Source organism: Melanostigma gelatinosum, assembly GCF_949748355.1.
Source record: "Melanostigma gelatinosum genome assembly, chromosome: 15".
In the NCBI taxonomy this organism is placed as follows: Eukaryota; Metazoa; Chordata; class Actinopteri; order Perciformes; family Zoarcidae; genus Melanostigma; species Melanostigma gelatinosum.
Window position 1 is genome coordinate 24141264 of NC_136648.1, and position 19630 is coordinate 24160893.

At 43.2% G+C, this 19630-nt stretch overlaps 1 protein-coding gene across 3 annotated transcripts in view; it reads left to right on the forward strand.

Moving 5' to 3' along the window:
* LOC306788993 (epidermal retinol dehydrogenase 2-like) overlaps positions 1–19630 on the forward strand; it is a gene marked incomplete at its 3' end in the record, with an annotated part of 47452 nt that overhangs the window by 13087 nt on the left and 14735 nt on the right. For all 3 annotated transcript variants that reach the window (XM_079284737.1, XM_079284739.1, XM_079284738.1), the window contains exons 3-6: positions 2468–2599; positions 2914–3013; positions 11998–12142; positions 18713–18838. In XM_079284737.1, the coding sequence (XP_079140863.1) occupies positions 2468–2599; positions 2914–3013; positions 11998–12142; positions 18713–18838 (503 nt within the window). The remainder of the gene's footprint in view (positions 1–2467; positions 2600–2913; positions 3014–11997; positions 12143–18712; positions 18839–19630) is intronic.

Sequence of the window (19630 nt, forward strand, 5' to 3'; positions counted from 1 at the left end):
CTCAATAGCGCCCCCTACAAAATTTCGAAGAAGCAGCCCTCGCAGTATGTTTCACATAGATTTACAAAATTTGGTTGGCAAATGTATAACATTTGGACTCTTGGGGCCATGCTCTAAACCCAACCGCAAGTCACCCATTTTGAATTTTGTATAAATTTCTCGTGTTTTTTTCCCATTTCCAGGTGCTGTACTTTAACGAACTCCTCCTGGGAATTAATCAGACCAACTTAGATTTGGTCAGAACAATCTAAAGACCTTAGTGATTAAAAGTATTTTACATGCATTGGATTGTAATAGAGCATCTTTGTTATCAATAACTAACCAAGGAACCATCAGACTGTTTGTAACGTGAGCAGCTCTCTCCATAATGTTTCCTATTGTCAAGAGGTGGTGTTAATTGACTAATTGGAAATGCCTCTATAAATCTGGACCTTTATCAATAACAGTTTTTTGTGACTTTGTTAGTAAATGAACTCTGATAGCATTTGCACTTTGTTTAGCAAATGTTAGCCAGCAATATCTCTATTGAGGTGATCCATTAACCTGTTGTCATTTGACGAGTACAAATTAAAATGGAGATCGTTGTCAGATGTTATGGTAACGTCAGTGGGGGCCTGGGGCGGTTTCCATCCCCTGCGCCTCCTGTCCACATGCCAAAGTGGGAGACTGTGGCTAAGTGGAGAGCAGGGCCATCCTTCAATCAGAAGCTCTGCTAGTCTCATGTCGATGTGTCCTTGAACAAGACACTTCACCCCAGAAATTGCTCTCGTAGCTGTGCCTACAGTGTATGTGATAGAATCTGAATTGTAAGTCTCTTTGGATAAAAGCGTCTGCTAAATGACTGCAATGTAATGTCCTTGTTTATTGTTTAGTCTGTTACCGTGGTGAAGAATTGGGTATGGAGACAGTGGCATGTGTATGAGTGATGTCAGACTACCACATGAATTGTGGTTTGATTCTTGTTTGGTGAAAAATGTTTTATAGACTATGATTATGGATAAAGAAAAAGTGAAACTTATGTGGTCCTGAATGGGAAATAAGCTGGTGAACTGATGGTTTTCTGTATTCCATGGCACTTTGGCCTTTACTTTAGTTTAAGAATACTTAAGTAAACCATCCATTTTAAGACGGAAACAATGAAACAACCAGCCCAACTTCTGTAAATATATTTCTATAATACTGACGGTGTAAAAGAAACAAAATGTTACATCCGCTTTAGCTTAATCGCTGTCATGACTTGTGTATGCTAGCAAATAATAAAGGCTAGATGACTCGTATAAATGTAAATCACTGAGGCAAACTGCAGGCTGTGTGTGGCAGGCCATTTTACTGAATCCAAGCAGTTATGATCACAGCCGGTAATTAATGTATTTGGTTCTAATTACTGTCTGGCCAATGATAACATGTTGGACCTGCCCGTCTGGTCATGTTTCATGGTAAGAATCGCAATCAAACGGTTTAATGCCAACTACGTTTGCACATACAAGGATTTGGCTTGGTGATTGGTAGGGGTGGGAATCACCAGAGGTCCCGCGATACTATCACGATACTTGGGATACGATATTATCACGATACTTAGGTCACGATACTTGGGTCACGATACGATATTATCACGACACTGCGATATTTTGAGTATTGCGATAACATATATTGCGATTTATTACTTTTTTCAACTTCAAATGATGTCCCCAAAGGAAAACGGTGTCAACATGTTTTATCTAATAAGATAAGTCTGTTTATCTCACTTCAATCATTTTTATTGCAGCAGAATATGATTGTCAAGCAGACAGACTGACCAACAATGTCATAAATGTTGCATGAACCTGACAAACTGAACTGTTTGTATTACTACATAATCCAACTTAACTAAATGCACATGTGTCTATAGCTTATTTATATAAGTTATAGACGCGTAATACGATATAAGACTTGTATAACTCAGTACAACTTGCGATGTGTGGACGTCAAGGGCAGAGAGACAGTTATGCGCTGCACTCTCCCCATGAGCCGGCTACTGTTGGCAGGTTTAACCCCGTTGTGAGGCCAGATTGAGCGTGTGAGCAAAACACTTCACATTTGAAGTTTGGAGAACATTAGTTTGGAGAATGTGAGACAGCAGTCGCCGTTACCAGCAGTTACCAGACAGAGCCATGATCTGCAGACCAATAACAAAGAAAACAAATGTACAGATTTAGATAAAGATCAGTCAACATCAAGTAATGTGTTTTTTGTTTTTATTTTGTCAAAGCATTTTTCAATCAAAGGGGAAACAATGCAGATTTTAGAGTTGGTTATAGTGGGACTGGGCAACTACAGAAGTGGTGACTCCATTCTGGGTCTCAACAGGCTTCTGCTTGGTAACATTTCAATGTGCCTATTTGGGAGCTCCTTCTTTCCTTGGGAGTATCTTTTTACAGAAATGTGATTGCATCATACGTGACGGACATTTTCCTGTTGCTCCACGCAGGTTAAGCGAGAGGTGGGTGATGTCAGCATTCTGGTGAACAACGCTGGCATCGTGACGGGAAAGAAGTTTATGGACGCTCCCGATTCCCTGATTGAGAAGACGATGGAGGTCAACACCATGGCTCACTTCTGGGTCAGTCAGACTCTGCAGACGGCTAGAACATCACCACACACGTCAGCTTCTCTCATGGAGACCTTCTCTTTGTTAAGCATATAGATTTAGAGGCAGATCAGTCAGTATTGTACTGTTAGTTATAAACTAAAGTCACATGATGACAACTGAGCAAAGTTCATTTGCAGTTGAAAGTTTTTGAAACAAAATTTAGATTTGACAATTTTTTTTTCTTTTTTTATAAAATGATCTCGATAGTTCATGCAAATGAAATTCCATGTTTAGGTTTCTCTATTTAGTCAGATGGTTAATGTGTTTACTGTGTCTCTGCTCAGACCTACAAGGCCTTCCTTCCTGCCATGATCGCCAACAATCACGGCCATCTTGTCAGCATTTCCAGCTCTGCTGGACTCATAGGAGTCAATGGATTGGCAGGTTTGTGTTTCCTCCTTCTGACCATATCATGCATGTCACTTGTATTACAGCTTCTTTTGGTTCGTAAGAAAATTCAAAAAAATCTGGGTGGCTAAAGGTTAGCCGTTAGCTTTGTTATTTAGCCATGCAGGTCTTTGCTGCCCACCGGCTGCCAACAGCTAACGTTAACTAGCTCTCCTCCTGTCGATTTCCACATGGAGTTGTTTTTCACAATGTAGCATTAGGGTGCTTTGTCTGGAAATGTCGGGCGGGGTCTTGCTGGGGCCAAATTACTATTATCGTCGTCCACTGATCTGAAGGTTGGTGGTTAAATCCCTGTCCCCTGTGGTCCACATGTCAAAGTGTCTTTGGGCAGGGCAGGATAGTAAATCCTAAATTAATGTGAGTATGCATGTATTACACACGGAAAAACAGCCACCTTGTATGCTACCCTCTGCCACCAGTGTATGAATGGGTGAATGCCATTGCTTGTGTTGAAAAGCACTTTGAGTGGTTGTCAAGATTAGAAAAAAGCTTCATAGGTGCAGTCCATTTACCACCCCCATTGGTTTGGTTTTCCAAAAGATGAATCGTCAAGAGTTTACTGGCTCCTTTCAGATTTTAGATGCTGTTAGTTTCCAGCCCCCCTGGCACCTGTGGTGCTGTAGAAAATGAGTCCCGTCACATTTTCAGAATTCTGGCATCGACTAAAGTGAAGCACTTAACACTGAAGTGAAAATGACTTTTATTCACTTAACGTGTTCAGATGCTCTTTAGTGTCCAGTATCATCTAGTAAATCTGTGGAGAGGAGAGGCAGCCTCTCTACAAACCCAACATGATCAAAATTCAGACGTTTCAAAGCAGTTTGGAACAATAACAGCAGGACTTTAGCGACCTGGTTCATGTCGCTAATATAGAGACAAAACTATTCTGTTGTTCTGGATGTTTTTGCCTGAACCCCCCCTCTGACGCTCTCGTCGGTGGGAATATTTCATCTGAGCTGCTGCCTGCTGGCTTGTTTACCTTGTTCTGGCCAGAGGTTGCATTACTCACAACACTGAGTCAGAAAACACTGCTGGTTTAAAACCCCAGGATGAGTCTACAGCTCGTGGACCCAGAGTGCAATGAGCTACGATTAGCATTCACTGACCAGGGGACAGTTATGACAGGCTGAGCTGAAGCTACTCTGACGGACCCTCGGAACAAACACTGGGCCCTGAATGCCTCCAGGGATGTACAATGGGCTACAGAGCATTCTAAACAATCTGAAGAGATATGAATAATTTATATGGTGAAGTCATAATAACTGCAGACGAAATGTCTATTCACGTTCATGATCGGAGAGTGCTGCACATGACGAGAGCGTCTGAGGGGGATTCAAGTAAAATAATCCAGATTAACACAACAGTTTTGTTTCTATATTAGCGATGGCAGGACCCCAGGTGCCCCGCCCTAAAGCATCCCCTGCTTTATGGTCTGTTTGACTCTAAATGGACCGTAATGTACTAAATGAACATCATGCTGTATTGAAGAAGACTTGAAACTGGAGATTGAGACCATAAACTCATGTTTACTGAGGTAATAAATCAAGAGAGAAGTAGAGTCATTTTCTCATAGACTTCTATACAACCAGAGGAGTCGCCCCCTGATGGACATTAGGGAGAATGCAGCTTTAAGAGACTACCGCATCAGCTTCACTCGGCAGAACCGCAGGTTGCTGCCTGGTATATACCTTTTATGTATCTGAAGATTTTTAGATTAAAGTGTTGGCCCAGCTCGCCTGGAACAGAGCGACAGGCTGGCTAGTTAGCTACGTAGCTTGTTCTGCTCCGGAGCAACTTGAATACAGTTGTCTTCACAGCAATATGAAATGGATAGTATAGAGGGAATTATGAATATTATGCCTAACATGAGTGTTAATTGTTCAGTTTGTTTACCTTGGTAACACATTTGGTATGGAAAATCATGGGGTTTCACTGGTATTGGTATCTACCACTCAGCGTCAGAAATACACGAGGGAAAAACTTCCCCTAAGAAATATAATTTTGCCCCTGATATCACTAGGAGAGGGGCAAAAAATGCCCCCGAACTTTCTAAAACAATAAAAAAAATGGAGCGCTTCTTAATCAAACCTGTGACTGCGAGACTGCGGTCAACTCAGCAGACACTTAAATTTTAGTGCACCTATATCCTGAAATTCACGGTAAACTCTTTCAAACGGCGCAGATCGGGAGCGAGCGAAGGACTTTGAAAGTTAACGGAAAGATTAACGTGAGACAACATCCGGTTTCTTCAGACGAAACATCCGGTTTTCAGAATAAGATGCCAACAAAGTATACATATGGCATAATGGAAATTAGATTAAATGAATTATATTCACATTAAGTGTAAAACATGCTACCTGCATCTCGTCAGTTAAAGGTAAATACACCTAAAGTGTCTTTATTCTTTGATTTGAGGGTTGCTGGTAATGAATAATACCTGACTGACAGTCAATTAAGATATTTTACTGAGTAAAAACTCTGAACTGAATTTGTACCTTCAAATGGCCCATTTTTTTAATTTTTAAGGTGCTATAAAAATGTTTCTCAAAAATTCCACACAATGACAGATGCATGAGTTCAGGACAAAAATGGGTAATATCACAATATTTGAGGTGCTACAAAAATATGTTTTCTCAATAATTCCATACAATGACTGATGTATACGTAATCAAGGCATCCTTGACTTAATAATTGTTAATAGTTGTTTAAAACATTTAATAATAAGAATAAAATTGAATATTATTGTCTGATGTTTTTTTCTCTTTTTTTTAAATCTAAGAAAACACTTTGAATCTGTAGACTACTGCCTAATAGTCTTATTATTGCCCCCAATTTTTAGGAAATGCCCCTGGATTTCAGTTGGTGGGGGCAAAAATTGCCCCCAAAAATTATGTAAATTTCCCTGCTACCACTACATTTCTGCTATCGTTACGTCCCGAACGTCTTTCATTCAAAGTTAATACATCTGTTGTGTTTCAGGTCAACAATGTAAAAAATGTTGTTTGTGAATAAATTCACATAACAGACATGACTGATATTTGTTATAATTTCAAATCAACAACCTCACTAGTAGCATTCGTTATAGTGGCGCGTGTGAATGATATCTGGTAAGGTAGAACATCTTGAAATAAATGCAGTCCATTTGTCATCCATCCAAAAAGTTCTCCTTTGGCCTCAACCAAAAAATAGTTCAAGTTATGTGTTGATAAATGGATATATAGCTGGCTTACTGTATTTGATGGCACTTTATTTTTTATTTTAGTTGAAGACTACTTGAGTGAACCATCCATATTTTATAATGGAAACACAATTAAGGAAACTATGAAACAAACTTCTGTAAATATATTTCTATAATACTGGCTATAATTCATAAGTCTGTTTACTACTGAATCTGCGGTGTAGCTGTATTATACAATGATATGTTGTATAATTATATTTGAATAATATGAATATTGCATTAGACTTTCATTTGTTGATACTCAAGATGAAATTACTTAAATTATAGCGACCCAATTTTAGAGGAAGCAGGTTGATTGAACTGCTAATAAGCAGATTATTCTGTTTTAAAAACATATTCAATTTTCCGCATAAACAAACGCCACCATAGAATAATTGCACTTGGTTGGAGCCATTGCTCATTGCAATATGAAAACTGTATGGTATTAAACAGTCATCTACAATACTCTGTATAAAATGCCTGGTGTTACTTTTGGGAATTGGAAACTTATAAAACAAAATACAACAAAAGAGAGAAATATCCCAAGTCCAAACAATATGAAAGAGACGGACACAGTGGATAAGATTCATATAACTAGACCAGGATATGCTGACTAATAAAGATAAGTGTTGGACACTTGACCAATGTATGCAGGGTGGTCCTCTGACGTGACGCCTCTCACTAATGAGACCATGTAGGGCTATTTATGCCTTAGTTTGATGGTTAATCCCTCGTGCTGCATCGTGTATTCAGAGAGAGGTGGCATGAACGGTCCTGTAAAATGATAGTGGCTGAAATGAGCTGATAAATGCTTGTAGTTTGGTGTTCCTCTGAGCGGCTGATCACACAGACGCGTCGCTAGAAGCGCGTCGGCAGCAAAACTACGCTATGGTAGACCCCGATCCACTTATGGCCCAGCGTCCCCCTTTTGTTCCCGCGTGTCGCAATTTTCTGGCGGTTTTTAGATGCACATAGAAGTTCACATTGACATTCTCAACTTTTCGGTGCCAGGCACAGAGTCACATCACCCGTCAATGTCACACTTGGCCCAGGCAACCAATCAAATCAAACAAGAGGCGGCGTTCCTGTTTTGATGCCGCATCACGACAAATGCGGTCGAAAGTTTGATATTAGAGTTTTTATTACTATTACTACATAAAAGCAAAAGCTTGACGTCTGCTTGATTCCATTTTGTCCCCGACACATGATGGCCTGGTTTTTTAGATACATAATAGTTATCGTTGCCTTTTCAGCGCAAATGTCCCACTTGGCCCAGATGAACAATGATCTCAAGCAAGAGGCAGACTTAACTAATTTAGGTAGAGGGAAGCGGGTATTCATATCTCATGGCGTGGTAGTTTCAGGTAGGCTACTGTAAGGACAGACTGAGACACTGACCAACATCTCTTCCTTGATCACATATGAGACGCATCCCTGCTCCGCAGTCCCCCCCCCCCCCCCCCCGACACGCTTTGTCTAGATGTTTTTGAAGCGTTTCTGTGTGATTAGTCCCTGAGTGGATCATCTGCCATCATCTCCAAGAGTGTCTGTACACTGAAGTGGAACTTTAGCATGTGTGTCTTTAGACTCTTCAACTCTGTAGTTAGTTTTTCTGTGTAAAGGAGGATCTCAACCATTTATCTTATCTTTATTATAGTGATACAGTATGTGTCCCATTCTTCCTGTACAGATAGATATGTTCTAACTCTGCTGTGCTACAGATAGATATGTTCTAACTCTGCTGTGCTACAGATAGATATGTTCTAACTCTGCTGTGCTACAGATGGATATGTTCTAACTCTGCTGTGCTACAGATGGATATGTTCTAACTCTGCTGTGCTACAGATAGATATGTTCTAACTCTGCTGTGCTACAGATAGATATGTTCTAACTCTGCTGTGCTACAGATAGATATGTTCTAACTCTGCTGTGCTACAGATAGATATGTTCTAACTCTGCTGTGCTACAGATAGATATGTTCTAACTCTGCTGTGCTACAGATAGATATGTTCTAACTCTGCTGTGCTACAGATGGATATGTTCTAACTCTGCTGTGCTACAGATAGATATGTTCTAACTCTGCTGTGCTACAGATAGATATGTTCTAACTCTGCTGTGCTACAGATAGATATGTTCTAACTCTGCTGTGCTACAGATGGATATGTTCTAACTCTGCTGTGCTACAGATAGATATGTTCTAACTCTGCTGTGCTACAGATGGATATGTTCTAACTCTGCTGTGCTACAGATAGATATGTTCTAACTCTGCTGTGCTACAGATGGATATGTTCTAACTCTGCTGTGCTACAGATGGATATGTTCTAACTCTGCTGTGCTACAGATGGATATGTTCTAACTCTGCTGTGCTACAGATAGATATGTTCTAACTCTGCTGTGCTACAGATGGATATGTTCTAACTCTGCTGTGCTACAGATAGATATGTTCTAACTCTGCTGTGCTACAGATGGATATGTTCTAACTCTGCTGTGCTACAGATAGATATGTTCTAACTCTGCTGTGCTACAGATAGATATGTTCTAACTCTGCTGTGCTACAGATGGATATGTTCTAACTCTGCTGTGCTACAGATGGATATGTTCTAACTCTGCTGTGCTACAGATGGATATGTTCTAACTCTGCTGTGCTACAGATAGATATGTTCTAACTCTGCTGTGCTACAGATAGATATGTTCTAACTCTGCTGTGCTACAGATAGATATGTTCTAACTCTGCTGTGCTACAGATAGATATGTTCTAACTCTGCTGTGCTACAGATGGATATGTTCTAACTCTGCTGTGCTACAGATAGATATGTTCTAACTCTGCTGTGCTACAGATAGATATGTTCTAACTCTGCTGTGCTACAGATAGATATGTTCTAACTCTGCTGTGCTACAGATAGATATGTTCTAACTCTGCTGTGCTACAGATAGATATGTTCTAACTCTGCTGTGCTACAGATGGATATGTTCTAACTCTGCTGTGCTACAGATAGATATGTTCTAACTCTGCTGTGCTACAGATGGATATGTTCTAACTCTGCTGTGCTACAGATAGATATGTTCTAACTCTGCTGTGCTACAGATGGATATGTTCTAACTCTGCTGTGCTACAGATAGATATGTTCTAACTCTGCTGTGCTACAGATGGATATGTTCTAACTCTGCTGTGCTACAGATGGATATGTTCTAACTCTGCTGTGCTACAGATGGATATGTTCTAACTCTGCTGTGCTACAGATAGATATGTTCTAACTCTGCTGTGCTACAGATAGATATGTTCTAACTCTGCTGTGCTACAGATGGATATGTTCTAACTCTGCTGTGCTACAGATGGATATGTTCTAACTCTGCTGTGCTACAGATAGATATGTTCTAACTCTGCTGTGCTACAGATGGATATGTTCTAACTCTGCTGTGCTACAGATAGATATGTTCTAACTCTGCTGTGCTACAGATAGATATGTTCTAACTCTGCTGTGGTACAGATGGATATGTTCTAACTCTGCTGTGCTACAGATGGATATGTTCTAACTCTGCTGTGCTACAGATGGATATGTTCTAACTCTGCTGTGCTACAGATAGATATGTTCTAACTCTGCTGTGCTACAGATGGATATGTTCTAACTCTGCTCTGCTACAGATAGATATGTTCTAACTCTGCTGTGCTACAGATGGATATGTTCTAACTCTGCTGTGCTACAGATGGATATGTTCTAACTCTGCTGTGCTACAGATGGATATGTTCTAACTCTGCTGTGCTACAGATGGATATGTTCTAACTCTGCTGTGCTACAGATAGATATGTTCTAACTCTGCTGTGCTACCGATAGATATGTTCTAACTCTGCTGTGCTACAGATAGATATGTTCTAACTCTGCTGTGCTACAGATAGATATGTTCTAACTCTGCTGTGCTACAGATAGCTATGTTCTAACTCTGCTGTGCTACAGATGGATATGTTCTAACTCTGCTGTGCTACAGATAGATATGTTCTAACTCTGCTGTGCTACAGATAGATATGTTCTAACTCTGCTGTGCTACCGATAGATATGTTCCAACTCTGCTGTGCTACGGATAGATATGTGTATGTTCTAACTCCAGGTCAATGTTATGGCGTCAATTTGCAGGATTTCATCGATGGACAGAAAAGTAATCACCCGTTTCCAAATGATTTAAGGGACAGTTCACTCTAAAATGTATAATAGTTTTCTCACCAGTAGTGCTGTTTATCAGTCGAGATATTTTGGTGCAAGTTGCCTAGTGTTGGAGGGTTGTCTGCCTACTCTCCAATATAATGGGAATATATGGCACACCAAAAAAATACATTTTAAAAACTGCTCAGCGTCGTCTCTTTACAATAAAACTGTGGCCCTGTTATTCAAAAAAATCCAGACCTTGTTTCATGTCGGGTCAGATGAGAAATATGTTTATTCTGGGTGAACGGCCCCTTTTCATGTCGAAACAAAACCCTTGTGTAATTCCAGTCAGGTTGCTTAACCTGGTCATAGTTATGTGAGGTCAGTTCACTAAGGTATGTTAATTGAATGTGAACACATTTCAACATGAACATCTGATCATCTTCATGTTGGGAGCTTCCCTCTATAGTTCAGCCTTAGCTAAATCTCTTGTACACAAGTTTAGTAACAGTGTTTGTCAATTCAAAGATTGCCTTTTTAGTTTCGAGGGTATGATTTACATTTTTTTCATATTTATCCTTGTTATTATCTACCGAGACGTTCCTCGTTGCCAGTGGTTTGGTACATTTTGTACAAAATAACAAAATCAGGCACCAAAGTATGGTTTACATGTTGTACTACCTTGTGTTTGCAAGTGCCGTCTTCATTTCAAGTGTTGATTGTAAAAATAAATGTGATTTCATCAGTTCTAGTTTTGTTTCCCAATTAGAATTGTCTCTTTAATGACTTTAATGGAACTTTATCTTGAGAGAATTTGTCAGCGTGTAGGCATCAGCTGACTTCATTAGATGAGATGTTCTTTACCAGAGAATATTACCATCAATAGATCACTATGCGTGACTCGCCCTCTCACCCATATTTGTCAGAGAGATGTGAGTGCCTTATCAGTGATTGTGTAATAGATGTAACCATGGCACAAGATACTTCTTATCATCTAAATGCTGTATTTTGATAAACACATGTTATATGGTGGCTGTAAATTGTGTCCGTGTGGATGTGGAAAACATGTTTCAGTGTGGACAGAGTCCTTTATGAAAACACTAGTACGGCCCAGCGATTCATTTTATTCTCAATTATGAACACAGCTTCAGGCTCTGTTTGTGAGCTTTAAGGCACCTTTCAACCTGACCTCGCCACTTCCCGGGACTGTACCCATTGTCTCTCGCTCTCTGCCGGGGCGGGACCATGCTTTGTGGGTGTGACTTTTTTGATGTGTCATCAACAGTCATATCTATATGGGTGTAATGTGATTAGGATTAAATTGGTCAAAGTTCTTTAGAGATCCAGCCTCTTTTCTTTTTGTGCTCAAAGTGCACCAGATTGATGCGTTATCTCTGCAAAAAAAATGTTTTTCTAAATCCATGAAGTCTACATAGTCTGAGTAATCGTGTAATCAGTCTCAGTATTAATCAAAATGATTATGAGCTTTTTTGTCATCAAGCAGCCCTAGTGTTGTCGCATCTAGTGTGCTTTTATAGTTCTGTATTTGGGAATAAGTTGTTAACTTGTAAAAATACTGAAACTTCTTCCTCCTCTCCCTGCAGACTACTGTGCCAGTAAGTTTGCAGCAGTAGGATTTGCAGAGTCTGTGGGTCTGGAGCTGCTGGCTACTGGGAAGGACGGCATCAAGACCACCATTGTGTGCCCGTACTTCATCAACACTGGAATGTTCGACGGATGTCAAACCAAGTAGGTCTCGTCACGTGATGGTTGCCTGTTTTTGTACTTCCAAGCTGGAGACAGCCGTGACCGGAGGCATTACGTTTTCAGGTTGTCTGTCCGTTCCCGTTAACGAGATAGCTCAGGACCGCCTGGAGTGAATTTCTTGACATTGGCACCAAAGTCCACCTGAACTCCAGGATGAACTGAGTAGAACTCGGTGGTCAGAGATCACTGTGGCCTCACAACCATTTTTCGGCCATAGCTCAAGAATTCATGTGCTAAGTATTACAATTTCACACAAATGTCTACTAGGAGAAAACGATGAGGTAAAGACATTTAATGTCAAACTGGACCAATCGAACCATGAACTGTACCTGGAGAAATGCCAGTGGAGGAAGTGAGGAAATACAGGACTGTATATTTGGGTTAAGCACAGTTATTGTTATTGGGGATGTCACATTTCGATACCACGGTAAAACAACAAAGTCAAACAATAAATCCCATAAGTCCCAACATACACTCCTTTATTACCCTTTGGTCACTGGTTTTTGTTGTAATTCTAATTCCCTCACTAATATCTATTTCATATTGCTGTGACAACGTCTCCTTCAAACAACTGGATTTATTCAAGTGTATCATAACAAAATACATTTTACAAGATTACGTTTGAACACATCATGATAACGTTATAATTTAGCTTCGCAAACACATTTTCTAGCGACAGTTAGTCTGGAGCCCTGACGGTTCTCAGCTACGGAATCATTTTTTCATTGACTTGGTGTCAAAGTAACGGTTCTCGTGACGTCCCTAACTGTTACAGTATTACAGTTGTATTAACGTGTAATGGCACCCTAAAAATGGCGAGTTGTGATGAACGCAGTCACCCGTGGACGTAATCTTTGACCTTATTTATGAAGAGAGCTGCAGCCATCAGCACGAATCACATCTCAGACCACAACTATGAAGATCTCTGGTCTCTCTTTGCATCGCTCTGACTTCAGACGATTGGCCATTATCACCTCAGCACGGTTCAAATCAACCAATCACACAAATTCTCTCCATCTCCCCTCACTTATATTTTCTACGCTCTGATCACACTGTCCTCCACCATTTATTGTTTTCTGCTCTCTTAGAATGCCATGTCACTTTGAGGAATCATGCAAATGGTTCGAATGTATTTTTCCTTCAACTCTCCCTTGTCTATGTGATCATGGTCAGTCCTCTGCTTTAGCGTTTATAGCTCCCTATAGTTCTATTTCAGCCTTACTGACTGCCAGAGGCAGTGCTTAACACTGGATATCTTCTGTCTCACACATGCGCAGGTCGAATATTTATATCAACAAAGTCACCTGTGACCTCGGATGACCCCCGTCGTCTATAAGTTCCGGTGTCAGCCTGAGCTCAGTCCTTTTTCATCTTCTCGCTACGCAGGTTAGCTGCCATGGTAGCATAAACAAGGATGTGTCTACGATCAAGACATATTAGAGCTCGTCGCTGTAGCCTTGTGACCACCGGTCAGAGTTGCGGTTCTCTCGCCCTCCAAAGGCTGCGACGAGCTGTCCCTCTTCGGAGGGAACGGTGTGTTCGCCGTTCGGACATCGAGCCCCGGACTGGTGGACGCCCCTATCATCGGTCGTCACCAGTCTGATAAGGGCCACCTAAGTCGTGAAGACAGCAATCGGTGAGATCGATTAACATTGTTTTCTATAACCGTTGTCCTCGCTCAGGCTAACTGGTGGGACACCACTATTTACAGCGACGGTCCTAGTGAAGAGTCCCTCGCTCCCCTCTCACTATAAGGACTGTTTTCCTGACCCGTTTCCACAGGGGCAGAGTGCTCTCGCTCAAGCTAACTGGTGGGACACCAATATCTGCAGCAACTATCTTAGTGAAGTGTCCTCGCTCCCCTCTCACTGTAAGGACTGTTTTTTGGGTCTGTTTCCACAGTAGCAGAGTGCTCTCGCTCAGGCTAACTGGTGGGTCACCAATAATTCGCAGCGACTGTCCAAGTGAAGAGAGTATCCGAAAGGATCACTCTCCTCTGACTGCCCCCTGCCTGTTCTCTCAACATTCAGCAGAGCGCTCCCGCTCAGACTGATTTGGAATTCCGCATCAACTAGTGGGACAAGGGTTCCACCAGAATCGCGGCCATGTTAAACTCACCCGGCCGTAGGACCTGTACAGCTCTTCTTCAGCCTGAGGACGGCCCTGACCTCTTGTCTTAGCCTCGAGCATCTGAGGGAGGGCCTTCCGGAGAACCCAGACAGGACCTGCGGCATCACACCTTGAGCAGTACGGTCTGCTAGGCCGAAGTGGAACACCAGATGCGTGAGGTCTACCTCCCACTGTCAGGGCAGCTGAATCCAGCCCAACGTACCCTGATCATTTGTATGGCGCTGGCACGCCTGCAGTGGGATACACAGCAGCTGGAACTTCCACCTGTGAGTGCCTTCTTCAGGCACCTTCCCGCCCTCACCACCTTTTCTGTTCCTCCCTCCGAGGAATATCTGAGGGAGTTGCATGCAGGGCTCTCTATCGCCTTACATCAGACGGCGAACCCTGATGGCCATGCAGGAGGTGGCAAATCTGGCCTTGCACGTATGCCAGCCAGTTAGCAGACTATTGCGTCCATCATAGTTTCCCCTGAGGAGACTATGAGGCCAAGTGCCCTCGACCCAACGTCTGGTCAAAGATGACCTGCTATCCAGGGCTTATGACACAGCAGCGCTGTGCACCGTATCGACAACTCCCTCTCCCACCTCATTCTTGCCCTCACAGCTTCTCTGCAGCGGGCTACTTCGACGCTTCCACCTCCAGCCTCAGTGATGCTTCATTGCAGGCGTTTGCGCTCATGTCGAGGGAACTTGGACATATGATGTCCACCCTGGTCCAGACTCGCCGCCAGGTTTGGCTGGCGCAGTCACCCCTGTCTGAGACATGTAGGAGGACCCTCCGTACTGTCCCAGTGGAACCTGGTGAGCTGTTCGAGTCAGCTGCTATACAGGCGCTTCAGCGAACTGTTGAAGCTAGCCAGACCAGGCAGCAGTTCTTTGGTCTTTGCAGGGACATGCCTGCACCCCGCAGACCTAGGGGTCCCACTTTGGCCCCACAAGGCCGTTTTTTACCCTAGTAGCCGCCACAGGCCTCAGTGTCCTGCTGAGAGGCCGGACCGCTACCTATACAACCGTACCTACCCTCCTTCACTTGGATGCCAAGTGGCACAGATACAGGGCAATAATATTATCAAAACAATGCCTACTCACACTATCCCCATGGAGGGAGAGTGCATATCTGGCAAACAGTGTCCCCATGGGCTCTGTTCCATTCCACCGGGAGATTGTCACAACAGATACCTGCCTCTCAAGGCGGGGTGCAGTGTGACAGAACAGGACAGCTTTGGGGCAGTTGTCTGCTCAAAAACCGCAGGGGCAGGTCAAGGTTCTAGAGCTAGCGCTCAAGCACTTCCTTCCATATTTGAAGGGAAAGTATGTGCTTGTCCGGTTGGACAACACCGCTGCTGTGATTTCACAAACTATGAATGGGGCACCAGATCTGCAGAAGTTGTCTGCCTGACCAGCCTGTGGGCAATGTACCTACCAGGAGAACGGAATCAGGTTGTGGTTTTCCTGTTCCGTCACAAGCCTCCACCGTGAGTGTGGCGGCTGCATCCAGACGTGTCAACCCACTGCCCCCACTGGGTCTCCCTGACGGAGAGGACCAGTCCTCAGTCAAGATGCCCTGCCTCACACGTGGCCAGAGGATCTTCTTTATGCCTGTACACCATTCCCTCTGATTTTGCTAAACGCTTGTCAGAGTTCTTCCCCGACAGGAGGGATCTCATGTCGCAACTAGGTCGGATTTGCCATTCCAATCCCTGCCACCTTCAACTATGGGTCACGGGAGGGCCCGACCGGATGCCGAGTGGCTGCATAGAACCAGTCAGACTGACTATTCTGCATGCCAGTCTACCTGCCTGCAGTACAAAAACAGGTGGAAGCTGTTCTCCGACTGGTGTGCGGCTCAGAACAAGGTCCCAGTACAGCGCCCCGTGCCTGCTGTACTGAGTTTCTACAGTCCCTCCTAGATAAGGGCCGGTCTCCCCTGCATGGGACCTACCCTTGGTACTGGACACCTTATGCTTGTCTCCTTTTGAACCCCTGGCACAGACTGAGCCGAGATGGCTATCGGCCAAAACGTTTTTTCTCCTTGCCGTCAATTCAGCTCAATGTGGGGGCGGGCTGCATGCCCCGTCGGTGAAAGAATCATGTATGAGGTGGAACTCAGATGGCTCGGGTGTCACTTTGTGGCCTAATGCAGTGTTTCTCCCAAGGGTGTTGATACGTTCACATATCAACCAGCCTATCCAGCTGGCAAAGTTGATCCCCCCCCCAGGATTCATAGAACCGTAGTTACATTCGTAACTTTTGATTTTGTTCATTGAGGTGTGTGTGTGAATCTGTCGGTACAGAAAGCCACTAAGCGGTGCTGGCTGTGGACTTAATTGCCCGGCTGTGATGACCAGAGCTCAGAAGACCGCCGTGAGATGAACTGACTTGTCATGGCAGAGGCGGTGCAAGAGTTCCTTTATGTCTATTAGGAGCACAGTCTTATTTATAATGACAGCCCTGAAAGACCAGGGACCCTCCAATGGAATAAACTGGAACCAAAATGAATCCGGGAAATGAAACTGACTGTATAGGAGGGACCGATAGGAAGATTTTTATGGAGCATGACATAGAGCAGTAGGATTAGAATACACAGACAGAAGAGACTTTATTTAATATTAAGGCGAGTGAGAGGGGGTGACGTTATGACGTGGTGCAAAACTTGTCTTTCTCCATCATGAAGCCCACAGTTACTGTAAAAGTCTCTGGTTTATCAGTGAAGTGCATGAACTAACCTGCAGAGAGATGGCATCCAAACACTCTGCACTCCGCTAACTTGTTGCTCTCTGTACCACCTTTCGCTGCTCCGTTTCAACATTGTTTGGTTAAAATAACGTGCAATCAGCCTGAAGCTGTGTTTCTACTCGCCGTAGCGAAGCCGCCGCTTTGTCGTGCATCGTTAACTTTTTGTAGCTTGGCGGGTGCGCGATCATGTGACTGTCCCAAATAGTTCACTGATAAAAACACTATTTACATGTTTAGGGATGATACAAAACAGCCCAATGTGTTTTCAGATCCTTTAGAAATTGGAGGTGTTCAAAATCTTCGTTTGACTAAATAGTTTGCAACCAAATCAGATAGTTTACAGGCCATTCAACGTTAATCTCTTTATAATGTATGTAATACTTGACTTGTTTCTTCAAGGAAATAAAGTAGTCATGAATATGAGATACGAGTTCACAGAGAATTACATTCCCAACTCGTCATTGTGGAGGTTGCTTTATGGCGTTTTGCTGGTTACGCTCGTTGTCTTTTTGATTCCTCAGTTCATTTTGTTTGTAAACTGGTTCTTAGAAATGCCAGAGGGCGTACAAACAAAATGAACTGTGAGGAATCCTAAAGAAACGAAGGTTGAATATCCTGTAAACTATTTGATTCGGCTGCAAATTCTATACTCTGATGAAGACCTCCTGTTTGTAAAAACGTATTGTCCTTCTTTGTCTTCCGCCCACTCAAAGCGCTATAACACTACACCATGGGCACAGCATTCTGGAGCACGTTGGGACACATCGACATGGGGTAGCAGAGACGAGGATCTAACCGCCGATCTTCAGATTGAAGCACGACCCGCTCTCTCACTGAGCCATAGTCGCACGTCTGAAAGGCTCTGATCGCGCCACACGCACAATCTTACAAAAATTGAGAAGTGCACGACCAAGCACTGCGTCCACTTTCAGAGCCCTCAAACACGAATATGTCATTTTCTACCGCTCATGCCTCCAGCCGGCTTCACTACGGCGACCATAAAACTTTGAGGTCAACTGTGGTGTTCTGTCGAGAGATGAAGTGACTCAAACCAAGTGAGTCCAAGAGCTATGATGATGTAACGACTTATCTGTCGCAAAGACAGCTTTATTATCTCACAAACCTATATTCAAGTGGCTCCCTTATTCCCGAAACTCTACATTGGTAAGGTGTTTTATGTCTCAATAGAAACCAATGCATCTTCTAATTTCCTACTTTTGAGTAACACAAAACAGAACTCGCTCTAACAAGAGAGGAGCCACCAGCCCGAGGTCTCTGTGGTGACACTGAGACTGGTAGACACTGGGACTGAGTGTCTTGTGTTTTTTTCACCTGCCCTTACACACAAATGCGCGCACGCGTGCGCACACAAACACACACATCCAGATGCCCTGGGGTCAGGTTTTACAGGTGTTTGGAAACTTGTCTGCCCTCATCCGTCCAACAGGCCCCTGAAGCCAGCAGGACACATGCTTTACGCTAGCACCAAACACCTGCAATTCTACCTCTCACACTTTTAAACACAGAACAACGAAACACTCTGAGCTGCTTAGGATGGGTTCAGATGTCTTTGCCATGTAGTAATATCTCAGAGAAGGTGAATGTAATAACTGTTTGTAGGTGGTTCAGTGCTGTTAACAGTTGTATTTTTATTTTCTCTCTGAATCCTTTGTATTGTGTTCATCAGGTGGCCAACGCTGCTGCCAATCCTGAATCCAGAGTATGTGGCCAAGAAGATCATTCATGCTGTGCTCACAGACCAGGTCTTCCTGCTGCTGCCCAAGAGCATCTACCTAATCACTGCTCTCAAGACGTGAGTGTCCTCGTACCTTTCTGTCTTCTTCCTCATGACTGCGCTGACGTTACACACAGGGTAGTTCATATCTACGGAGTCAGTAGTGCATAGAACACAAGTTTGTCCATTGTTGGTTCATGTCTCCCAACACAGTAATCAAATCAATCCCTAATCAGTAGAGTCGAGGTCAAACATTTTAAGGGAGGAGGAGATCTTTGCAAACGCTGCAGTCACAGTAGTGCACTAGCTCTCTCAGGAGGGAGCTGCTGTGACCAGTCTCAATCAGGTAGGCCAACTACAACCCAAGTACTATTCTGACAGTCAACAGTCACATTTTCAAAGTAGGTTGTAATGGTGCTCACTGTATGAAGCCCCTTTCTGACCCGCAGGAACTTTCCCAAGGGACGAGGAATTTAATAAGGAACTCATTGCACTTGGACCACAGGGACCAGGGTCTTAGTTAAGTTCAGGGGACATTTTACCTCCAAACAGGTTCTGGTCGGGATACACTAATTTCTGGAAGTACAGGAACTTTGGGGTTGGCAGGAATTCCCGTCGGTGATTGGTCAAACACACAGGTCTGCTGCAACTCTTGTGCCGCTTCATTCATAAAATAAGGGAGTGCGCTAGTATGGACTTAGGACGAGGGGAGAGCTTTTGTCTTTGTTTGATGACATCAAAGTAAAGTTCGGCTTTGCTTTCGCCTTCTCTGCAGAGAGAGATTGTGTGAGCGAGCTGAGGAGAGAGAGACAGCGCGGCGGTGTTAAGTTATTTCCAATAAATAACCGTGGAGACAGACTCTTACTTTTC